Here is a 20801-nt window from a genome sequence, read left to right as displayed (position 1 = left end):
CTGGATCCCTGGAAGTGTCCAAGGCCAGGTTGGATGAGCTTGGAACACCCAGGAATAGTGGAAGGTGTCCCTGCCATGAATGAAATGAGCTTTGAAGTCCCTTCTAACCCAAACCATTCTGGGATTTTATGACTGATCCCAATAGTTTCACCAACCCTTCCATGAAATTATTGAACTTTGTTTCTCCAAACCTTCAAAAACAAGCAGGACACTTTTAAATCTGCTGTGCCTGCTGCAAGCAGCCCAGACCTGAGGATATTCTGCTCCTCCAAAGGGGCTTCTCTGGGGTGGAGGTGAAAATCCATTTGATAACTGGGCTGGTACCTGGTATTGGGTGATTTTTGGCAGATTTGGAGTAGAAAATGGGACCCATCCTTTACTGTCTGTCCTCACCACTGCACCTGGAGCACAACCAGTGACAGCCACACAAACTATGGTTTTCCACCAGAACCACCACTTTTTCTGTGGATAACACGTGGTTTTTTAAATTAGGATTTCCTGGTCACATCCTAACTGTGCCCAGAACCCCCTGGGAATGTTGAGATCTCTCCACATCCACTTCTTGAAAACACATCTCTGCCTGCAAAACACCCCCAGTGCAATCTGGACAGTGATTCCAGGTGGGATTTTTGGAATTTAAAAGGGTTGGACTCGATCCTTTTGTGTCCCTCCCAACTCAGAGCATTCTGTCATCCCTCTGTAGAATGGGCAGGGCAAGAATGGGGTCCAAAAATGGATTTGCCCAGCCCCGAAATGCACGGCTCAAAGTTGTGTTTTCACCATTCCTGGGCTCTGTAGCAACAGCGGGTTCCTGGCACCCTCTAATGGAAAAGCTCCGGCACTGAATCCCCGTCTGGGGCTGCCAGTCCCGGCTCCTGCCTCGCTATTTTTAACCCAATATCACAGGAATAACTCCGATCCACGGCGTGCCAGGCAGGACCTGCAGAATGCGCTGAACAAATGTCAGGGATGTTTTTTGGGCAAGGAGATGCTGCCCGGGAATCCAGCACGCCCAGGGATTGCTGCTTTACTTATGGAAATGTAAGGGAAGAGCTCATCAGCGCTGACATTTGGGGCTTGTTTGTGAATTTGAGGCACATGTTCAGGGGCTAATCGTGTTACATCGCCTGTCCTTCCCTTTTCCCCGCTCCTCTCCCTCGGCTGCATTCATAGGGTGGAATTTTCTGGGATATTTTTCCAAGTTTGGCATCCTGGAAGCTGAAATCTCAGGTCAGGCTTGGCTCTGGAGCTGTTTGTAAACAGAATTCCTGGTTGAATTTAAATTTTTAAAGTTAGAAAGTGACAGCCATAGCCAGGGAAGCTCTCCAAGGATTTGTCCCCAGCTGGGGGGGGACACCTGACATTTTGAGGGACAGGAAAAGCCGGGGTGGTGGCAGGCACAGGGCTCCTGTCAGCCTCAAGCATCCAAAAAAAGGGATTTTGGCTTCCAGTCAGGAGCTGGTATTCAGTCTGGGGATCCCTGGGGCATCAGGGGTTTCCCATAGGTGGCTCAGTGAGATAAAATGAGGTAAAATGTGGAATTTCTGCCAAGTGAGGGTCTGCCCCTTGCTGAGCTGCCAGAGGAGGAGCAGGGTAGGAAGCAGGACCCAGCCCATCAATCTCACCCTCATCCTTTACCCTCCACACCCAGAGAGAAATAAAATCATTTCAATAACTGTTTAATACAGGAAAATCCAGCAAATGCTGCTCCATGCCAGTCTCGTGGACTCTTCATCAGGGAATGGCTTCAGCCTGGAGGAGAGCAGGGTTAGGTGGGATATTGGGAAGGAATTTCTCCCTGTGGTGGTGCTGAGGCTGCCCCAGATCCCTGGAAGTGCCCAAGGCCAGGCTGGAGCACCCTGGGACAGTGGAAGGTGTCCCTGCTCATGGCAGGGATGGAATGGGATAAATGTCAAGGTCCTTTCCAACCCAAACCATTCCATATTCCATGACTGGTTCCAGCACATCCAGGTGGCATTTCCCTTGGGAAAAGGCTGCCAAAAAAACCAACAAAACTAAAGATTAAAAAAAAAGCAAACAGCCCAGAGCCTGGCAGATGTGCCATGGGTGACACCAAGAGTTTGACACTCCCATGGCTTCCTGTGCATCTTTTGTCTCACAACAGAAAGCAAAAACCAGGCTGTGAAAAAAAAAAAAACAGAGGACCAGCATCCCCCAAGGGTTACCTGAGCCCCTCAGGTGAATTTTACCTGTGAGTTTAAGGCATGGTTGAACACAGAGCTCTGGAAGTGAAAGCCAGTCCCGAAATTCAGCAGGTCTCTTCTCAAATCCCTTCCAAACCCTTTTACTTTTAGAATCCCAGTTTCCACAGCAACAAGACACACAGCTCTCTGCGGAGTTTGGGGCTATAAATAACCCCAAGATCTATAGTTGTGATATTAGCTATGAGGACTTTAAAAAAAGAAAAAAAAAAAAATTGCATGTGGTAATGAAGGGAAAGGCTGAGCGCTGAAAGGAAACAAATTTAATGAGGAAAAGATGGTTCCTAACTCGGTTTAGAGCAGAGCTTTGAACAAAGGAAAGCTGCTCCTGGTGAGATCCTGCCTTTTCTGGTTGAGTTCAATGGGATTTTTGGGAGTGGTGCTTTACAGTCTCCCTTTTACCTGTGTCAGAACGCTGTGCTGCCTTAAAAAAAGAAGGAAAAAATGGCAAATTTTTGGTGTTGTTTGCCCAGCCCTGCTCGTTGTGGGGCAGCAATGAGAAGGTAACACCGAGCCAGGTTTTAGCACAGCCCCTCCATCCCTCTTTGGGAAGAGGATGGCTCCTTGTGCTAACTTTAAACTCATCTGTGATCCTGGAGGGAGCTGCTATTCCTTGGGATGCAGTCAGAGGGCAGGAATTCGGGCTGGGACACATCAGCTGTAAACAAAGGCACAATCCCACGAGGGAAGACAAATATTGGAAGCAAAAAGAGGAAATTAAAAAAGCAGCTCATCAAGGGAGGGTGGCTTGGAGCTGGCAGAACAGATTTGTACACAGTAGTGAGGAGGAGGAGACGAGGAAGGAGAAGAAAGGAAACACAAATCAAAGAGTTATTTGGAGTTTCCTCTCTCCCAAACAGAAGGTCCCTGTTTTTCAAACAGATGCACTGCATGTCACCAGTTTGCTGGTGTTTGTTATTTTAAGGATGGTCTTAGGAAGAAAATAAATTCCACTCCTTTATAGCCATTTTAGGCAGTGTGTGGAGAGGAGCCCAGAGAGTGGGGTTGTGGAGATTCCTCCAGGCTGAGCTGCTGGTACATCCTCTGCTGCCTCTCTCCAGGAGGGAGTTGGAGGGAATTGCTGGGAAGGAATCCCACAGCAGCTCCAGCCTGGGGCAGGAACTCACCAGCAGCACCTGGGGCTGCTTTGCTGATCCTGCCAGGGACCCAAAGAAATGGGAGGAAAAAGTGGCTGGTACAACACAGACAGGCAAAATCCAGCAAAATCCATGGAAAATCCATGGAAATGGGGAGCTGTTCTCTGGCCAGACATTCCCTGCACAGCCCTGAGTGGAGACACCTCTGCTTTGGGCTGGAGGGACAGAGGACTCTGCAGCAAGAGGGGAATCATTCATTTAAATGGGATCCCTTCAAGCTGGGATTTGAGCATCCATTGGGCTCCTCTCTGGTCTCACCACCAAAAAATGCTGCGGGTGATGATCTGCAGTGGTGCCTCTCCAAAGGAATTGGTTTTGCAGCCCAGGAAAAAGCAGGGAGCAGAACAACAAAAGCCACACCAAAATCAGGGTTTGTTTCTTCTGAAAGTGTTGGTTTGTCCATGGGGAGAAAAGTGAGATATAAACCACACTATTCTGGCCCCAAACAAGTTTGGTTTGGTGTCTTTTTCTATCATTGCCACACTCAGAGCTGTAGGAATTGTTGGTGGAAAGAACCAGCACAAACATTATCTATATACAGGGAAAAAAAAAAAAAAGAAAAAAAATTAAATGTCCAACTGCAATTTCTGGGCTCAGAGTGCAAACATTTAATTCAGCACCTCCTGCCTCAGTGACATTTCTGGATGGATTGTGTTTTCTAAAAGGTTTTCAAGCTTCTCCTCTGGATAAAAGCAAAGCAAGGGGAGACATGAAAAACCTTTCCCTTCAGAGAGCACATCAGGCACAGGACACACCATGGGACTGAAGGAACATTTCTGTTCCTGTGATTAACTGATCACCACGCAGGACATTTCAGAAGCTTTTTTAACAGAAGACACAAAAGATTGGAATCAGCAAGAAATAGTAAAAGGAAAAGAAAACATGAGGCATTGCAGAGGGAGCAGGCACCAGGCCCATTCTCTGAGGGCTCTGTCCTGCTCCCACTGAAATCAAAAGGAGTTTTAGAGCTGGCTGCAGTGGGAACAGGAACAGTCCTTAAGGCACTAATTAGTACAGCTGGCTGAATAATGCATAATGAACAGTTCATTCAGCTAATTTCATCTCTTTTTCTATTCATGACTCGCCCGTGAACCAATCCCAATTTTCTCATTTTGGTCGTTGTTCAGAAGCTATTTGTGGGTTTCTTCAGGAAATCATCCCCAGTGTGTGATTCCAGTGGCATCCCAGCGTGTAAATATTGGGAATTTGCACTGCAGGGTCGGAGTGTGGGACCTGCAGGTGGGACAGGTGACATCAGCTCTCCAAAGGTGGGATGGGAGAGGAGAAGGAGGAGAAGGATCCAGGGAGAGCTCAGAGCCCCTAAAGGGGCTCCAGGAGGGGCTTTGGGCAGGGACATGGACACAGGGAATGGCTCCCACTGACCTCAGATGGAATTTTGGGCAGGAATTGTTCCCTGTGATGGTGCTGAGGCCCTGGCACAGATTCCCAGAGCAGCTGTGGCTGCCCCTGGATCCCTGGAAGTGTCCAAGGCCAGGCTGGAGCACCCTGGGCTGGTGAAAGGTGTCCCTGCCCATGGCAGGGGATGGAATGGAATCAATTTTCAGCTCCTTTCCAACCCAAACCATTGTTTAATTTTTATCCAAGCTGATTTTCTATAACCAGCTGCAGCAAGAATTTCAACTGTTGCAAAGAAACACTGAACTTCACAGCCACATTCAGCACACACTTGGGCACTTTCCTTTTCTTCCTCATCCCTTCTCCTCCAGCACTTTGAATGGATCTAGCTGGTTATTGGAATACTGACCCAAGGCAGGGATATGATGTGAAAACAGCCCAAGGAATGTCACTGGAATAATCAAGTAAATACTTCCAGATTTCCCTTTCCAGCTCTGAAGTGTTTTGGCTTTAGCAAGGGCTGAATCAACATTGTGTAATGGCTGGGGGCTGGAATCAGCCTGTGGAGCACAGAGGACAATCCAGGCTGGGCTGCTGCCCGTCCCTCATTTGGTGAAGTCACCCAAATGTGACTTTGGTGGGGCAGGATTTAAGCAAGGCAATATTCCAGAGAATGGCTGGCCTGGGATGGGGCAGGGGCCAGGCTGAGACATCCCCATTCCAGGAGGGAAGGACAGGGAAACACAGAGTGCTGCTCTTTTTGCAGGTCCCGAATGCAAGGAGAGGGGAAGGAGCTGGGCAGTGTTTTTGGCAGCCAGGCACTGTGGATTTTCACTCTGAAGGAAGTCCCACAGGGAACCACAAAGCCAGAAGGGCATCCTGACTTTTAGGGCCAGGGAGGGACGTGCCAGCACTGCTGGAAGGGACACAAGGGATGCTCACTTTGAATTTTGAAAGGTGACAGATGAAGCAGAGCATGGCTGAGAGGGGATCTTCGCTGAGAGAGAGGTGAGACTTTCTCTGATGCCTCCAGCTGGAAAAAAACCCTGGGAAATGCTGTTTGCAGGAGCTGTGTGCGTGCCGGAGTCCATCAGCAGAGGGCAGTGACTCTCGCAGCTCATCCCTGGCATCCTTCAACCCATCCCGCTGCTGCTGTCCCTGCAAGGACACCTTCCCCCCCCTGCCCGGACCAAACCCGCCCCAACCCCTGAAAATCAAACTCCAGGGGATGCTGCAGACCCCACATCTGCCCGCTTTTGGGGTTTGTTTTATGGTTTTTTTTGGTTTTTTTCCCTCTTCCCAACGCCCACATGATATTTTTTCTCTGCTCTTCAAAGCTGGGGTTTGTTTGTTTGTTCAAGCCCGAGAGCTCCAATTCCAGCATCTGCGTGGAAGGCGGCAGGAAACACGCCGTGTGCTCAGGAGCAGTTGGGAGAACATGCCAGGGCAATATTTATCTTCCCCTTCCGCGGGTCGGAGACACGCCAGGCTCCTGCTCCTGCCACCCAGAGCATCCCCACAGGGCAGGGGGGAGCCGCAGGACCAGAGGATTTCGGTGTCAGCCAGGGCACAACAGCAGTGAGGAGGAAGGTTTGGAAGCAGGAAGGGATGAGGGGAGACGCAGGGGATGATCAGCACCGCGAAATTGGATGTTTTGTCCTTTTCTGACCCAGAGATGGGGCAACTGAGAGGCGTTTTAAAAAAGTTTTATTCCACTTTCAGCCTCATGTGAAGGGTGAGACAACACAGATGTTATAATCACCATCAGAAACCAACTATTTCCTAATTACAATGAACTATAAGGGTTTCTTGCCTATCACCTTTTATCATACCATGCTGTAAAATGCCTCAAAGTCAATTATCTATAATCATCCCTCGTGGGATTTACTACAATGCATCTTTCACAGTTCTATTTCTCCAAAGTATCTAGTCTTATTTGCAAGGCCATCCTTTGAAACTTTTTTCTAGCTCCATTTCTCTCTCAATACCTGCCCTATTCCATGGCATTTCTTTCTTGGATCAGCCAAGAAATGCTGATAGTGCATTGTAATTAGAATATAGTTGGCATCTGATGGTGATGGCATGAATGATAACATCTGTTTTGTCCCACCTTTCATGTGAGACTGAAAATGGAATAAAAGTTTTTTAAAACACCTCTCAGTTGTCCCATCTCTGGGTCAGAAAAGGGCAAAATCCAACATTTGGGAGAGGTGGGACAGAGCAAGGAGTATCTCAAAGGAGCCTGGGTGAAAGGCAGAGATCCCACTCTAAAAACCCAGTTGGTCTGTCAGGTTTTATATGTTCATCCATGTACAGAGTGGGCTTTCAGATCATCCTGGGAGAGCATTCTACCCAAAAAGCAGTTTTGGCACAGCACCCACCTGAGGGAAGGTGCCCATCACAGCTGACTCACACCCCAGACAGCAGTGGGCTCATCTCTGCCTTGGAGAGCCACTGCAGTGCAAGATTTGGGATTTCCTGCTGGGATTTCTGGCAGAAGTGCTAAGATTTAAACCACATTTAGGAGGTTGGAAATGTCAAACCTGTCATTAAATGGGCAGAAGATTTTGCAAGTGTTGAAGAGCCTCCTAAAGGCTGCAGAATGTGATGGGGAACAGCTCTGAGAATGTCCCTGTGGAGGAGTTCTGTGGGCTGGGAGCACTGGGCACTTGATGGATGTGGGGAACTCAGCTGGTCTTTTATCCAGCAGCCTCCCAAATAAATCTCCTCCTTTTTTCCATGGTAGATTCTCATTTCCATTGTCTCTGTGGAAGGGAATAACCTCCTTTCACACTGGACTCAATCACCCACCTCACAGTGAATTATTTCAGTTAATTTTATAGGTTTTGGACATTCTGTGTTGCACAGAGTCAAACTCACAGGAAGGAATTCTCTGTGATAATTTGGATATAATCAATTAATCATGTGATAAAAGATTTGGCTGCAATGGCTCTGAGGTGCTGCTTGAAGGGAAAGAAACACTTCAGCCTTGTTTTAACAGGATTGAGGAAATCCAGAATGGTAACTCAGAGTTACAACAGCAGGTAAAACTGAGCCCTCTCTCAGTCCTCCAACAACAGCCTCTGCATGCTCTGAAAATACAAAAAGAAGAAAATTAGTTATTGCTTACTGATTACTCCAGCAAGGAATCTTCCCCAGTTGTGTCAAGCATGCACAAAGAGAATTTTCAGGGAGAGCAGGCAGGAAATGGGGTGAAGTGGGGATGAAATGAGGAGCCAGTTTGGGGTCCTGTGCTGGTAGGAGGAACAGGGGCTGCACAGGGACCCCAGATCGACCTTCACTCCCACCCCACTGCTGGAGTGAGTGGTAACACTTGATTTATCTCCCTGAAATCAGCTCCTGGCTCTGCCCCTGGACAGCCAGGAATTCTTGGTGACACAATTATATGCCCTGCCCCTTTTGGTTTCCTCAGGCTTCACCCAAAGCCACTTCTAACCAGAGAAAAGGCTCCCAGTTCTGTTATGCTTCAGGTTATGGTTTGTTTTGCTGTCTGGCATAAAAGACAAAATATTTCTGGCTGCAAACCACAGAATCACTCTTTTGCAACAAAATTCTCATTCAAATGTTTATTTAGACTGAGTCTTAGACCTGGCTCCCAAGCAGAAAGTTTCAACCTTCTTCACCTTGCTGCAGAAACCTGACTTTGAGCACAGCTTTCAGGGTGGGTTAGTGGATAAAGGACGTGCTTTCAGCATGGATAAAGACATCAACACAAGCAGCAAGGCCACCAAAAAACTCATCACGCCCATGCCAACAGCCTGGCCAGGGCTAGGACTCAATGCAAACCTTTCCTAAGGGACTGAGAGCATTTCCTCTGTTTTCCACACATCCCTTCCTCCCACGGACAATGCTGGGCACGGCAGGAAAAGGAAGCACATACGGTCTGTGAGGGATCTCTGCGAGGAAAGGACACAGAGAGGCTGTGGGCTTCTCAAGGACCCTCTCACAGCAGGAGTCTGCAACAGAAGCAGGGTTGTGTCTCTTCACAATACGTGGCATTGTGCAGCCCCTGCTGGCTCCTGCGTTTCCGTGGGGCTCCAATAAACGCGCTCGATAGCCCGCGATATTCCACAGGGAAATAAAAAAGGATAAACTACCACGTCTGGAGTGCTGGTGGTGCAGCAGCTCGTCTTAGCAAGGTGGATAATGAGATTTCCAATAAAGCATCACCCAGAGGAATGAGACTTTTTCTCTTCTGTGACACCAGCACAAGTGGCGACACAACTCATGTGAGAGCCCACATTTGGGCATCTGCACATCCCATAGAGATCAACTCGAGACAAAATGCAAGTTTGCCTTTTAAAACATCAGTGTTGGCTATTTTGTTTATCACAGCAACGTTGCACTTGTGAAAATAAAACACAGGGTCCGTCTTCCAAGATTACCATTGTATAAAACCAAGCTTGGATTCATTCGCTGCCTGCCTGGGGCCGCATTTAAAAATGCAATTTAAAAATGTTATTCCTGGCTTGCCCCAGTTGAAGATCTTCACCCATGTCATTTATCCAGCTGATGTGCAGTCTGGCTATTGGGCTACCACGGCCAAACAGCCGAGTCCCATGGAAAAAACACCACGAAGAACAGAAATTGTGTGTCCGCCCATCGCCGCCCGTGCAGATCTGCAGCCGACAACCCCGCTAGAAATGTGCATTGCTACCTCCTGCCAGCCAGAACGGAGAATGGCAATGTGAGGGGCGAAAAAATGATCGTTTGGAGAGGTCTTTGGTGTCTCTTTTGTTTCCACACTGTATTTAAAGACAATCTGGAGTCAGGTGCCAAACTGGCTGCGGGCTGGGCTGGTGACGGCTCAGGCGAGCGCCGCTGCCAAAATCTTTCTCGGGGTTTGGCAGCAGCACCCAGCAGGGCTCAGGCTGCACCCCCGAGGCTTTGTCATCCTAAAACAACAGAGGAAGGAGAGCATCGTAGCCATTCCTTCTTTACTCCCTGAGGCTCCTCGTGGCTGGAACGAGGCGTTTTGACTGAGAGGCAGGGAAAAGGCGCCTCATGCTGGCGTTGAAGCCGCACAGAGCACGGGCAGCGCTCGGAGCCGGGGACAGGACTGAAATGCACCGGCCATGAAGGACAGGAGGGAGGAAGGTGATCACACACGATTTGGGATGGCAGGATGCAACCCGAGGCTCCTCTCCCTGGGGAGGAGGACAGGAGCCCCGGGCCCAAATCCGTCAGCTCTGAGGGAGCAGGGCAAGGCGCAGCTGTGCCCTGAACAGGGTTATCGCCCCTCAGAGACCCCCGGTCCAGCGACAGCCACGGCGCGGACCCCTCCGCACCCGCGGGCGGCCGCACACAAAAGAAGCTTGTTCCCGCCCCTCTTCTATTTAAGGGCTGCTCAACCAATCAGCACTAAGGGCGGGGCTAAACAGGGATGATTGACAAGCCGCCGAGACCCCGCCCCCGAGCCCGCAGAGGGGGCGGGGAGAAGCGCAGCCGCAGCCAATGGGCGCAGGCGGACGGGGGGCTCGGCCAATCAGCGGCGCGGGGGGCGTGTCCCGCCGCGGGGTCAGGCCGGGAGCGAAGGCGCCGTCGCTCCCTGTTCCTCCCGCTCCGCTCGCGGCCGAGCCTCCTCACCGTGAGATCCCTCCGCCTGCGCGCAGCGGCCGGCGGGGTGTGCGCGCCGCTCCGTGCCCCTCCGCCCGGGAGGGATTATTTCCCGCGGTCGCGGCGGCGGGGCGGCCCCGGCGGGGCCGGGGGATGGAGGCACCGTGCGCCCGCCGGAGGGACGGAGGAGCCGCCCCGTGAGGGAGGAACGGGAGCGCAGCGGCCTCCTCGGGGCCGCCGGCGGGCGGGGACCCCGCGGCCAGGCCGCGCCTCAGCGCTCGGGCCTGCGCCGCCCTCAGCGGGGCCCGGCCCGGCCCTGCCCGCCCGGGGTTGCCCCAGGCCGGGTGTGCGAGCCCCGGCCGGGGCGTGCTCGGCGCGGGGCACCATGGTGGAGAAGCGGTGCCCGCGGCTGCAGCGGGACGGCGTGTACCGCTGGTTCTCCGAGCTGCCCTCCCCGCAGCGCGTGGAGTTCCTGTGCGGCCTCCTGGACCTGTGCATCCCGCTGGAGCTGCGCTTCCTGGGCGCCTGCCTGGAGGACCTGGCCCGCAAGGATTATCACTCCCTGCGCGACTCCGAGATCAAGGCGAACAACCCCGCCGACCTGGGCAGCCTCACCAACCTGACGGACGAGGTGGTGCGCAGCAAGCTGCTGGTGTCCCTCGCCCTGCTGGGCTCTGCCCACCGCGAGGCCGCCGGGGTCCTGTTCCGCACCCTCACCCACATCGACTCGGTCATCAACAACTACGGGCTGCAGCTCAACGAGGGCCGCACGGGGGATGAGTTCCTGTTGCTCTTCACCATGGCATCCAACCACCCGGCGTTCAGCTTCCACCAGAAGCAGGTGCTGAGGCAGGAGCTCACCCAGATCCAGAGTCTCATGGCCAGCACCAGCAAGAATCCCAGCACCTCTACCCTCAACACCATGGCAACCTATCCTGGCTGCCACAAGGTGGGTATCCGGCTTTTTGCACGCTGGAATGGCACCGGCTCTGGTTTTAAGCCGTGCTTTAGCACGGTGCTAAATGGCAGCTTCGGTTGGTTGATGATGGGGATGGTCAGCTGAGGGCACAGCGAGAGGATGGATGGAGTTTCTAAGAGCTTGTGACATTTAAATGAGAAGGGGTTCACAAGCAGAGCAGCAGCAGCAATATAAGCCTTCCATCCCTGATTGCTTCTCAGAGCATCTGCTGGGAGAACTGTCCTGCCAGCTGCACGGAAAAGCAGTGATTTAGGAAGGGAAGTAAGTGCATCTCTAGATAAAAGCATCTGGTTGAAAGTTCCCCCTGGAAAAAGTTGGAGTAGCTGTCCAGTGCAAAGCATCTTGGTGAGACTGGGTTTTGTCTGGACGGCTGCGATGGCAAACACTTGGAGCTGCTGGTGCTGAGCTGAAAGAAATGTTGTCGTTTTGTGTCACTCTGCGTCCCTCGGGTATTGATCCTGGTGTCGGGGTTCACCGTCATTAACTTGCTGTTCTTTCATTCAGCTGCCAGCAGCGGGGCCAGCCAGGAGCGTTTTAAGATGTGCTGTTAAGTCATTAGATATGTGACTGCTTAATTGCTCTTAGCCCGCTGCAAATTAGGGAGTCAAAGTGTCTTTCTGATTTTAACCCGCTTGAAAGTTCAACCTAAGCAGCAGCTTAGAGGGTGCTTGTGAGAAGTTAACAGGCTGCAGCCTTTGGGGACGGATGGATGAAGTGTTACCCTGCTCTTGGGAAAAAAAAAGCTGTAAAAACCCCTGTGTATCCTAAATAAAGTTGTTTCTGAGGGCTCAGTAGAGATTTCACTACGTTGATGAGACAGAAATCTGTGCACAGTCTTCTCCTGAACACAAATTCCCTTCCAATTTCATGCTTTGTAAAATTGAGATGTGTTCAACTTCATATTTTTCTTCCCTTTCTGGCTTGTGCCTGTTCCTAACCTCCTGTAGTAAGGGGGAAGAACAAGGTATGGGAGAGCCTCTTCATTCAGCTGAAAGCTCCATGTGGATGAAATATAGCTGGAAAGGATATTTCACACAGGATGTACAAGGGTATAATTAAAACCAGAATAAAGCTTCTTTTCAGCCACTTAACTACTTTCAGCTTCCCTTATTCAAATGATGCAGCGACCCTGGGTTGGGTTGGAAAGGAAATGCTGTAAATCATATCCAAGTTCCCTCAAAATAAGACAAAAAAAAAAGATAAAATCAGGCAGGCAGGAAGGTTTATGAGAGTCTTCTTTCTGAGCTGCAGGATTTATGGAAGTGAAAAACTCCAGCACTATTTATGTCAATCTAAGATGGACGGAGAATCCATCCTGCCATTTTTCCTGCCAGGAACAAGGCAGCCAGGATCGTTTGATTTTTCTTTTCTTCTGTGCTCACTGAAGGGTTGTCTCTTTAAAAAGCACATTTTTATAGAATTCTGTGTTGAAGAATCTTGGTTGCTAAGTACAGAGTAGTGAGAGGGAACACAAAGGTGACTTTGCCTTCACAGTCTCTGGATGTGCATTTTGTTTGAAGTGATGCAGATTTCCTTAAGATTATTTTCTTGTTGTTGTTCTTAACTGGGTAATTCTGCTACTTTTAGAGTAAGCAGTTGGCTTAAACCAGGAGTTGGATGAAGCAAGTGGAAAAAACAATTTCTTTCTCCATTCAGCCCTGTTTAAATATGCACAAATAAATTCCAGCACCGAGTCCTTGTGGTGTTACCAAGTGATGCTGTGACAATCCTGGTGCTGTAACATCACCTAGAAAATAAACATGTGGGTATGGAGAGAAAGAAAGTGAGTGCCCTGGGTGCTGTGACAATCCTGGTGCTGTAACATCACCTAGAAAATAAACATGTGGGTATGGAGAGAAAGAAAGTGAGTGCCCTGGGTGCTGTGACAATCCTGGTGCTGTAACATCACCTAGAAAATAAACATGTGGATATGGAGAGAAAGAAAGTGAGTGCCCTGGGCTGCTGTGACAATCCTGGTGCTGTAACATCACCTAGAAAATAAACATGTGGGTATGGAGAGAAAGAAAGTGAGTGCCCTGGGCTGCTGCTCTTCCTCCTTGGAGCTGGAGGAGAATTCCTTCCCTGCTGCCAGCCCTTTCTCATGGCTCCTGTTGCTGAGCTGGTGTGGAAGCTGGGTGTTATTTGGGGGAATTAAACTCATCCTTCAGGAACTGGTGAAATGCTCATTTCTCCATTTGAGGTCCTGAAAAACTTGGGGAAGCTGGGATGTGGATGTGAGATGGGTTCAAACAAGGAGCTGTTTGTGAACTGAGTTACCCTGCAGCTCTCCCCTTGGGAGGGTGGGAATTGGGTGTAACTCTTGTGTAACTGTACCTGCCCTGCTGTTACAATTTCTGATTTATGGTTAACTTGTTTAGTCTGGGAGATGCAACAGAAATCTGGAATCTGCTCTTTGTTCTCCTTGCAGAAACAAAGGGGGATATGCTGCTTCTGCTTAGCCAGCCCTATTAAAATAACCCCCAACCTGCTGTTAGCTAGAACAGAACTTTTTCCAGAGGATTGGACCTTGCAATCCCTTTTCCATCTCCTCTTTCACATTTAACAGTGAAATATCTCAAAATCCAATTGTATTTAACAGAGAGGAGAGACTGAACAGTTGATACAAATTTACTGAAAATATTTCATGATTCCTCAAGTTGCTTTGGGGTAGGTGAACACAGCTGAAGGTGGACAGTGGTGCAAACTGCTTTTTGCTGTTTCCTTTTACTGCCTGCAGCTGCTGACTATGAAACCAGCTGCCCATATATTCTTTTGTGCTTTTTCAGATGCTTCTTGTCTTACCTGATCTTAACTTTGCAGGAAAAGGTGGCTGGCTTTAAGTAGGTCAGTAATTATTAGATTGATGGTTCCTACCTGATGATATAAAATGAACAGGAGGGAGAATGCTGCCCTGTTTACATTGCCTGGACTCTGTGGGGATGGAATCACAGAATATTCTGAGTTGGAAGGGACCCACAAAGATCAGTGGGTCCTGCCCCAGGACATCCCCCTGGGCCTCCTGACAGGAAGGGACAGCCCCAGGAACAGGGACAGCAGGAATTTCCCCATGGAAAGGCTGCTCAGGAACTGGAAGTGCCCAGGGAGGGTTGGATCCCCATCCCTGGAGGTGTCCCAGCAATTCCTGAGGTGACACTCAGAGCTCTGGGCTGGGGACAAGCTGGGGATGGGGCACAGTTTGGACTCAGTGACCTTGGAGCTCTTTTCCACCCTCAGTGGTTCTGTGATTCTCTGCTGGAGTAGATGGCAGATGGAAACACAAATCTGAACTTGGATTCTGTGACCTGAATGGATGCTGAACATCATTATATGAGTCCCTGCATGGACTTTCCCTCTCCAGAACTCTACTGGCAGTAGCTCTAAGGACAGAACTTCAGAGTTAGGGAAGTTATTCATGAATCTGTCACTCTGTTTCCTGGAGTTGTTTCATCTCCTCGTTGGGACTGTGCTGTAAAACCAGGGAAATGAGAGAATGCCTTGGCTACTCAGCACCTGCTCTGCTGTGACAAGAGCTCTTCAGTGCAGTCAGGGTGATGAGCTGCAGGTTTAGATCAGGTATTAGGAAGGAATTTTTGGCTGTGAGGGTGGGCAGGCCCTGGCACAGGGTTCCCAGAGAAGCTGTGACTGCTCCTGGATCCCTGGAAGTGTCCAAGACAGGGCTTGGAGCACCCATGGGATGAGATGAGCTTTAAGGTCCCTTCCCACCCAAACCATTCCATGGTTCTGTGCTGGTGATTCTGCTCTGGCTGTGGGTTCAGCTGCAGAGCCAGGCTCAGAAATAGCCACCCTGGGTGCAGTTTGTTTGCAGCTGAAGTGAAATAAGGGGCAGTGACCCCTTGGTTATGTGGCTGTTTTGGGCTGTGAAGGGGAAGGAGGTTCTTGCCCAGCCAGTTTCCAAATACTGCACCAATGGCTATTTCAAGTTTATAGCATAAGGGGCTATTTTTCACTCATGTTAATTCCATAGGCTCCTCTAAAACTTCCAGAGAACTCAGGGCTGTATATTGGGAGCTATGGAGCTGCTCTGAGGGATTCATTTCAAACACCTTCATCTGTCTGCACTGTTTGCCTCAGGAGCATGAATGGACATAACTCCATTGAGAAATATTCAGATATTTTTATTTCACCAATGGAGTGGTGAGTTATAAAAAACCATCACTGACTTGCTGGGTTGAAAGTAGTCAAGCCCTGACAGAGACAGCAATGCAGCTATGAAGTGATCTATGTCAGCTGCCTTTCTGGCTTTTTTTTGAGCATTGTAGGGATAGAACAAACCATGACAAACTTAATTTTAGCCTCTTTGGGGATAGAGCAGATGACAATGTTGAGAGCAGTTGCTGGCTGGGATTTGAGGTGTTCACTCACTGGAATCAGGAGTTGATATCTCAGAATGATCTCACTTTCCAAACTACATGGATCCAACTCAGGAGCTGAAGGGACAGGTCTTGTAGCTTCCAGCTGGTGACATTGCCAAGCTCTGAGTGTCTTTTGCTTGTCCTTTGAGAATTTTTGGGTTGCACACACCTCTTGATATTCCACTTTAAAAAATCTGAGACTTCCCCTTCTGGCTCTTTTCTTACTCATGGTTTCATTTGAAATGTAATGAAATGGTTGAGTTTCAAATTTGCAATATTTTCAGAAATGAGCTTTACAAAGAAAGGAATCCCTGGAATGGTCTTGGGTGATAACAATTTTAATTAGCACCAAATTCACTTTGCTAGTCATATGTTACATGATGAATTTGAATTTAGGAACCAGAGGAGTTTGGGAAATGCACTGTGCACCCAAACATCAGGAGCAGAGCAGCCAGAAAATGTGTGTTGAGCTAATAATGATGATGTTTTTTCCATGAACTGTTTTGCCATTTATTTTTGCACGAGCTGAATGAAGTTTTTGTTTTAAGAGTGCGTCCCACTTCCCTTTTATAATTTACTCTTTTTTCTGCTGATTACCTTGTAACTGTTAGTGAAGCAACACTGCAGTGAGCCTGGTTCTTGTGGGATAAAGATTCCTGTTGGAAGGTGTTGGATGTTTTGGACTCTAGCAGCTCTGAACTGTTTTCATGGAATCAGTGCCTGAGCTGAGATCTGTGTGGAGAAGCAGAGCCAGCAGTAGTTAACCACACCTCAGAGGCATTCCAGGGGCTGACTTCAAAGGTGCTGAACAGCAGCCTTGTTTGGAAGTGTTTAACCATTTGGTTTAGTGGCTTTATAAATGTTTGAGTTGCTAAAACTGAGATCCTGTCACCTTCTGTGACAGTAGGCACAGCCCTGCCTCTTCCTGGCAGGGCAGAGCTCGGCTTCTTCTGTCATTTTTAATATTCAAATACTCTCCATTACTTGCTCTGGAGTGCTTTTTATCCTTAAAAAAAAAAAAGCAAATACAGTCCCAAGAACATAGATAAGATTTCTCAGAGCCCACAGAATTTTATTATAGAAATGCTGGATCTAATTTGTAGAAACAAGAACCACTGTCACACTTCCACTCAAATTTGACTTCAGTCTTGGAGCCAGTTGAATTGAAGCTGTTCCCTCCTGAGGTTTGAGGTGGGTGTTGATGTGATTCAGGTTCAGGTCTGTGTTTCTTTGCATAGGGTTGGTAATGAACAAACTTTTCAATTCCTTGCTCTGTCCTCATGCTGAACCAGAATTTTTCCATTGATTCCATTGGGATAATCATCCAAAAATCAGCACTGGGAGGGATAAACCTTTTACCAGGTGTTCAGTCTAATACAGACTTCCAGGGCTTTTGTGAATAGCTGAAGTGATCCAGAAATAATCAGATCAGTTACTTAAGAGCAAGATTTTGATTTTAATTTTAATTACAGACCTGCCACATCCCAATGATAAATAGTGAAGGGGAACATTTTTCATGTGTTATGAATTCTTCTCCAATGTCTTCTCTTTTTATCACCATGAGTGGAAGAAAGAAAGACATTGAGAGGCTGGAGGGTATCCAGGGAAGGGGCTGGAGCCCCAGGAGAGGCTGAGGGAGCTGGGGAAGGGGCTCAGCCTGGAGAAAAGGAGGCTCAGGGGGAATTTCTGGCTCTGCACAACTCCTTACAGGAGGGGACAGCAGCAAGTCAGGCTCTGATCCAGGGAACAGGGACAGGAGGAGAGGGAACAGCCTCACACTGCTCCTGGGTGGGGTTTAGGCTGGGTATTAGGAAAAATCTCTTTGTTGGGAGGGTGTTCAAGCACTGGAATGGGCTGCCCAGGGAAGTGGTGGAATCACCATCTGAGGATGGGCTCCAAAAACATGTGAATGTGGCACTTGGGGACGTGGTTTGGTGGTGATCATGGTTGGATTGGTGTCTCAGAGGTCCTTTCCAACCTTAATGACTCTGTGCTTCCACGATTCTGAGCAGTTTTATTGCACTCAGGCCATTACTTAGGTGAATATTGAGGAGGGGAAGGAGGAAGAAATAGATTTGTGACCTGGCAGATAATTTCTTTGTGAGTTGTGGCTTTTGGTGGCATCAGGTGAAGAAACAGAGTCACATTTGTACATCAGGGCTGGGCTGTGGAGCAGCTGGGTCTGTTCCAAGGTCTGCACAGAAGCAGGGATTTGGTTTGATTTCGAGGTGGTTTGAATGATTGGTTTGTAAAATTCACATTTGACAAGTCCAGTACCTCTATGGTGGATTTATGTTCTTATTATTAACAGTGTTCACAATTCTTGCAGCAAAGGGCTTTTAGTGGAAATGAGTCTATAAAATCCAGCCCAGACTTATTCTGGTCCATCTGTTCTCCTGAATTCATAAGGAGCTCGGAGCAGGTGTGTGATTGTCCCGTGGTGTTTAAGTACCACATGCCTCATTTCATTGCACAGAGTCTCCCAGGACAAAACCATCTGATCTCTTCTCCATTATCCCATTTCCCTGTGAATTGCCTCTTCACCCTTTGTGCTCCTCCTCTAGCAGAAAAGGTGGATTTTGTAGCTGTTGAAACATGGAGGCACCTGGCTCTTACAGCTTGTTTGGACTGTTGGAACTGCTTGAATTCTAACACAAACCAAACATTTCCAGCTGCATCCACATCCCAGCCCAACAAAACAACTAAATATGTGTAAATTCAAGTGAGCACTTTACTGGCTGTGTGGAAAGTGAGGGAGGGGTTTGTGAGTCCTTTTTAAACATCCTCATGCAAGAGCCTGCATCTCCCAAAGGAGAAGGTTGGAATTTTCTTCTCTCAGGTGTTTGGAAATGTGAGTAAATGCAGGAGTGCTGCCTGAGGCAGTGGTTTCACAAGACTGACTTGTTACTACCAGGAGGAAGGTGTTTGCTCTGTCCTGCCCCTCCTGGCCTTTTCTGTGGATTTGGAATTCAGATCCCTGCATTAGTTGCTCTGTCTCTGACTTGGATTTAGCCTGATGAACAATGCTGTGGTGTCAGACAGCTGAGTGTTAGCAATGCATTTTTATTCAAATTACTGAAAAACCTGAGTTTGCCCCTTTGGGAGTCAGCCTGAGCTGGCAGGGGCTGTGTCCCTGCCATCAGATTTCTCCTGGAGCATTGTTGCCAGCAGGGTTGCACCATGTTAAAGACCTTGGTGTTAACCTCAAATAAGCTGCTGTTAATACTCAGTAATATGAACCTGGCAGGACAGGAGTTGAGTGGTTTTTGCCTCCTGGAGTCCCTGTTCCAGTTCCTGAAGTCACTCATACACATTGCCTGCTCCTGGAGGGCAGTTTATGACTAAAAAACCTTTTTTAAAGGAGAATTCAAAAGCCAGTATGGTCAGAAGCATTTCTCTGTGGGACTCTCAATTTATCATTGGCCATTGTTGAAAACATGGAGAAGTTTTCCTGTGTGATCAGTGGGAAATGTGTTTGTGTGGCTTGGAGCTCCAGGACTCACTCAGCTCACTCACTGCTCCTGTGTGTTGTTTGCTTTTGACCTAAATTTCTTACCTACCCAGGTACAGAAATCCATATTTTGTTCCCTCAGATCCTGTATCATTGTTCCATGTGTCCATGGTGCTTTGGGTAATGACTGTGTTGATGTCTTTCTTTTATTTTTTTTTATACTATTTTTGGCTCCACTTCAAACTAAGTCAGCAAATACTTTGCTATTAAACCATGTATTTTCTGTGCTCTGTTTATTTTTCAAAGGAACAGATAATTGCTGTTTTGGTAAAACTCTGACCACATGAAGTTTGACTCCTATCAGTCCTGTTATTTTTATGAAAGGCTTTGCTGTATTCAGTGTTAGCAAAGCTAACAGTTACCCAGCTTCCCAAATTTCCCATTTTCCATAGTGACTTTTCCTGGCTGGGACAGAGCCACTTCAGGCAGCAGTGGCTGAAAGAGCAGCACCACCTGTGGGAAGCACCTGGGTTTATTTTTTATTTTATTTTTTATTTTCATTTCCTGTGTGCTTTTTAATGGCTGGAGAGCTTAGGAGAACTTTCTAGAGCTGCTTTTGGTGTCCCAAGAAGGTCTGAGCCTCTCTGCTACTGGGAAGGAAATCACAGAATTAACTAAGTTGGAAAAGACCTTTGAGATCATCAAGGCCAACCTGTCACTGCACTCTGGGGGGAAAAATGGTTGGGTTTGGATCATGAGGGAGAAAATAGGAAAATATGAGAATGGCAGAATTGTAGCAGTGAGTTCTGTCCCCTTGGCACCCCATCAGCCCCTGGATCAAAGCAGTTGTTTCCCTTCCTGGTTATTCCTGTGGATGGAGGATTTAGTGATCCTTAGTGATCCTCCTGAATAATGTGTGTTGGGAAGGAACCATGTTCAGCAGCTGATACCAGTTTTGATCCTGTCATCATTACAATGGAGAATGAGGCAGAGAAGAATTCACTCTGAGCCTCAGTCACTGAGCAGTGATCAATTTTCTTTGTTATCTTCAATTCTGGCTTTAACTTGAAATGCAGAAGACAGCAGGGATTGCATCTGGAAAATCAGAAGTCCATCTGTGAGCCAGATGCTTTGCTGTGGAGGGAGCAGATCAAAGATCCCAGGATCATCAAGGTTGGGAGAGACCTTAAAGCTCATCTCATTCCAAACCCCTGCCCTGGCCAGGAGCACCTTGCTCTAGACCAGATTGCTCCAAAGATGCAACATTAGAGTGGAGGAAAAATAATTTTAAAGATCTTTTCTGCACCCACTTGTGGCTTTTAGAGGCATTGGAGGAGCTTTCAGACCATTGTGGTGTGGAAGGAATTCCTGAACAATGCAGTGAAATCATGGAGAGGTGCACCAGAGGGTTTCCTGCTCCTGACCCTCCTGGAAATGCTGTGCTGGGGTAAAATCAGGCAGAATGTTTAACTCTGGACTTGCTACTAGTTTTAATTTATGGACTCTTTCTGCTGATGTTCAAGTAATTTCTGCAGAAAAATCCAGTTTTTATTCAAAGCTCTAATGCTGTTCTTTCTTAGACCTTGAATGATTCATGGTTTTTTCCCTGCATTTATAAAATGTCACTCCTGTGGTTTGTTATGATGTATGGCCTGAACATTCCTGGTTCCTGTGATGCCAACTGAT

At 48.3% G+C, this 20801-nt stretch overlaps 1 protein-coding gene across 1 annotated transcript in view; it reads left to right on the top strand.

Annotated features, from left to right (window-relative positions):
- Window positions 1-10655: 10655 nt before the first annotated feature.
- ZCCHC14 (zinc finger CCHC-type containing 14) overlaps window positions 10656-20801 on the top strand; it is a 47842-nt gene continuing 37696 nt past the window's right edge. The window contains exon 1 of the mRNA XM_033069461.2: window positions 10656-11261. Coding sequence (XP_032925352.1) covers window positions 10698-11261 — 564 coding nt within the window. The 5' untranslated portion in view covers window positions 10656-10697. The remainder of the gene's footprint in view (window positions 11262-20801) is intronic.

Source organism: Catharus ustulatus, chromosome 11, assembly GCF_009819885.2.
Source record: "Catharus ustulatus isolate bCatUst1 chromosome 11, bCatUst1.pri.v2, whole genome shotgun sequence".
NCBI classification, from domain to species: domain Eukaryota; kingdom Metazoa; phylum Chordata; class Aves; order Passeriformes; family Turdidae; genus Catharus; species Catharus ustulatus.
This window is presented reverse-complemented; position numbering and strand designations above follow the sequence as displayed.